This window comes from Penaeus monodon, chromosome 31 (assembly GCF_015228065.2).
Source record: "Penaeus monodon isolate SGIC_2016 chromosome 31, NSTDA_Pmon_1, whole genome shotgun sequence".
In the NCBI taxonomy this organism is placed as follows: domain Eukaryota; kingdom Metazoa; phylum Arthropoda; class Malacostraca; order Decapoda; family Penaeidae; genus Penaeus; species Penaeus monodon.
Genome location: NC_051416.1, coordinates 19,326,620 through 19,326,882, shown reverse-complemented (window position 1 = coordinate 19,326,882; position 263 = coordinate 19,326,620). Strand labels below are relative to the sequence as shown.

Genomic DNA, 263 nt, shown 5'->3' with positions numbered 1-263 from the left:
CCACCTATTCCAAGCAAGTCACAATAATAGCCAAGTAATTTCCGTTCCTCTGGTTTAAAAGGTTGAAGAAGCTGACTGGTATGGACTGAGCATAAAGGAAGCAATTACAAAGCAGAAGATAATTGAGGAGAAGGCGAATGCCCCTGTTCCACTGAAGGAAGCCTTCAGAAAAGAGTTCATTGAGTATCTGAAAGCGAACAAGGTGGATATGGAGGAAGTCAAAGGCGAGATAACGTCAAGGTGAGTTTTGTCTTCTGTTTTTT

General features: G+C 41.8%; 1 protein-coding gene across 2 annotated transcripts in view; it reads left to right on the top strand.

The window, feature by feature from the left end:
* The window catches only part of LOC119593066 (39S ribosomal protein L28, mitochondrial-like), an 8,121-nt gene that overhangs the window by 7,522 nt on the left and 336 nt on the right, over positions 1–263 (top strand). For both annotated transcript variants that reach the window (XM_037941979.1, XM_037941978.1), the window contains exon 6: positions 62–240. In XM_037941979.1, the coding sequence (XP_037797907.1) occupies positions 62–240 (179 nt within the window). The remainder of the gene's footprint in view (positions 1–61; positions 241–263) is intronic.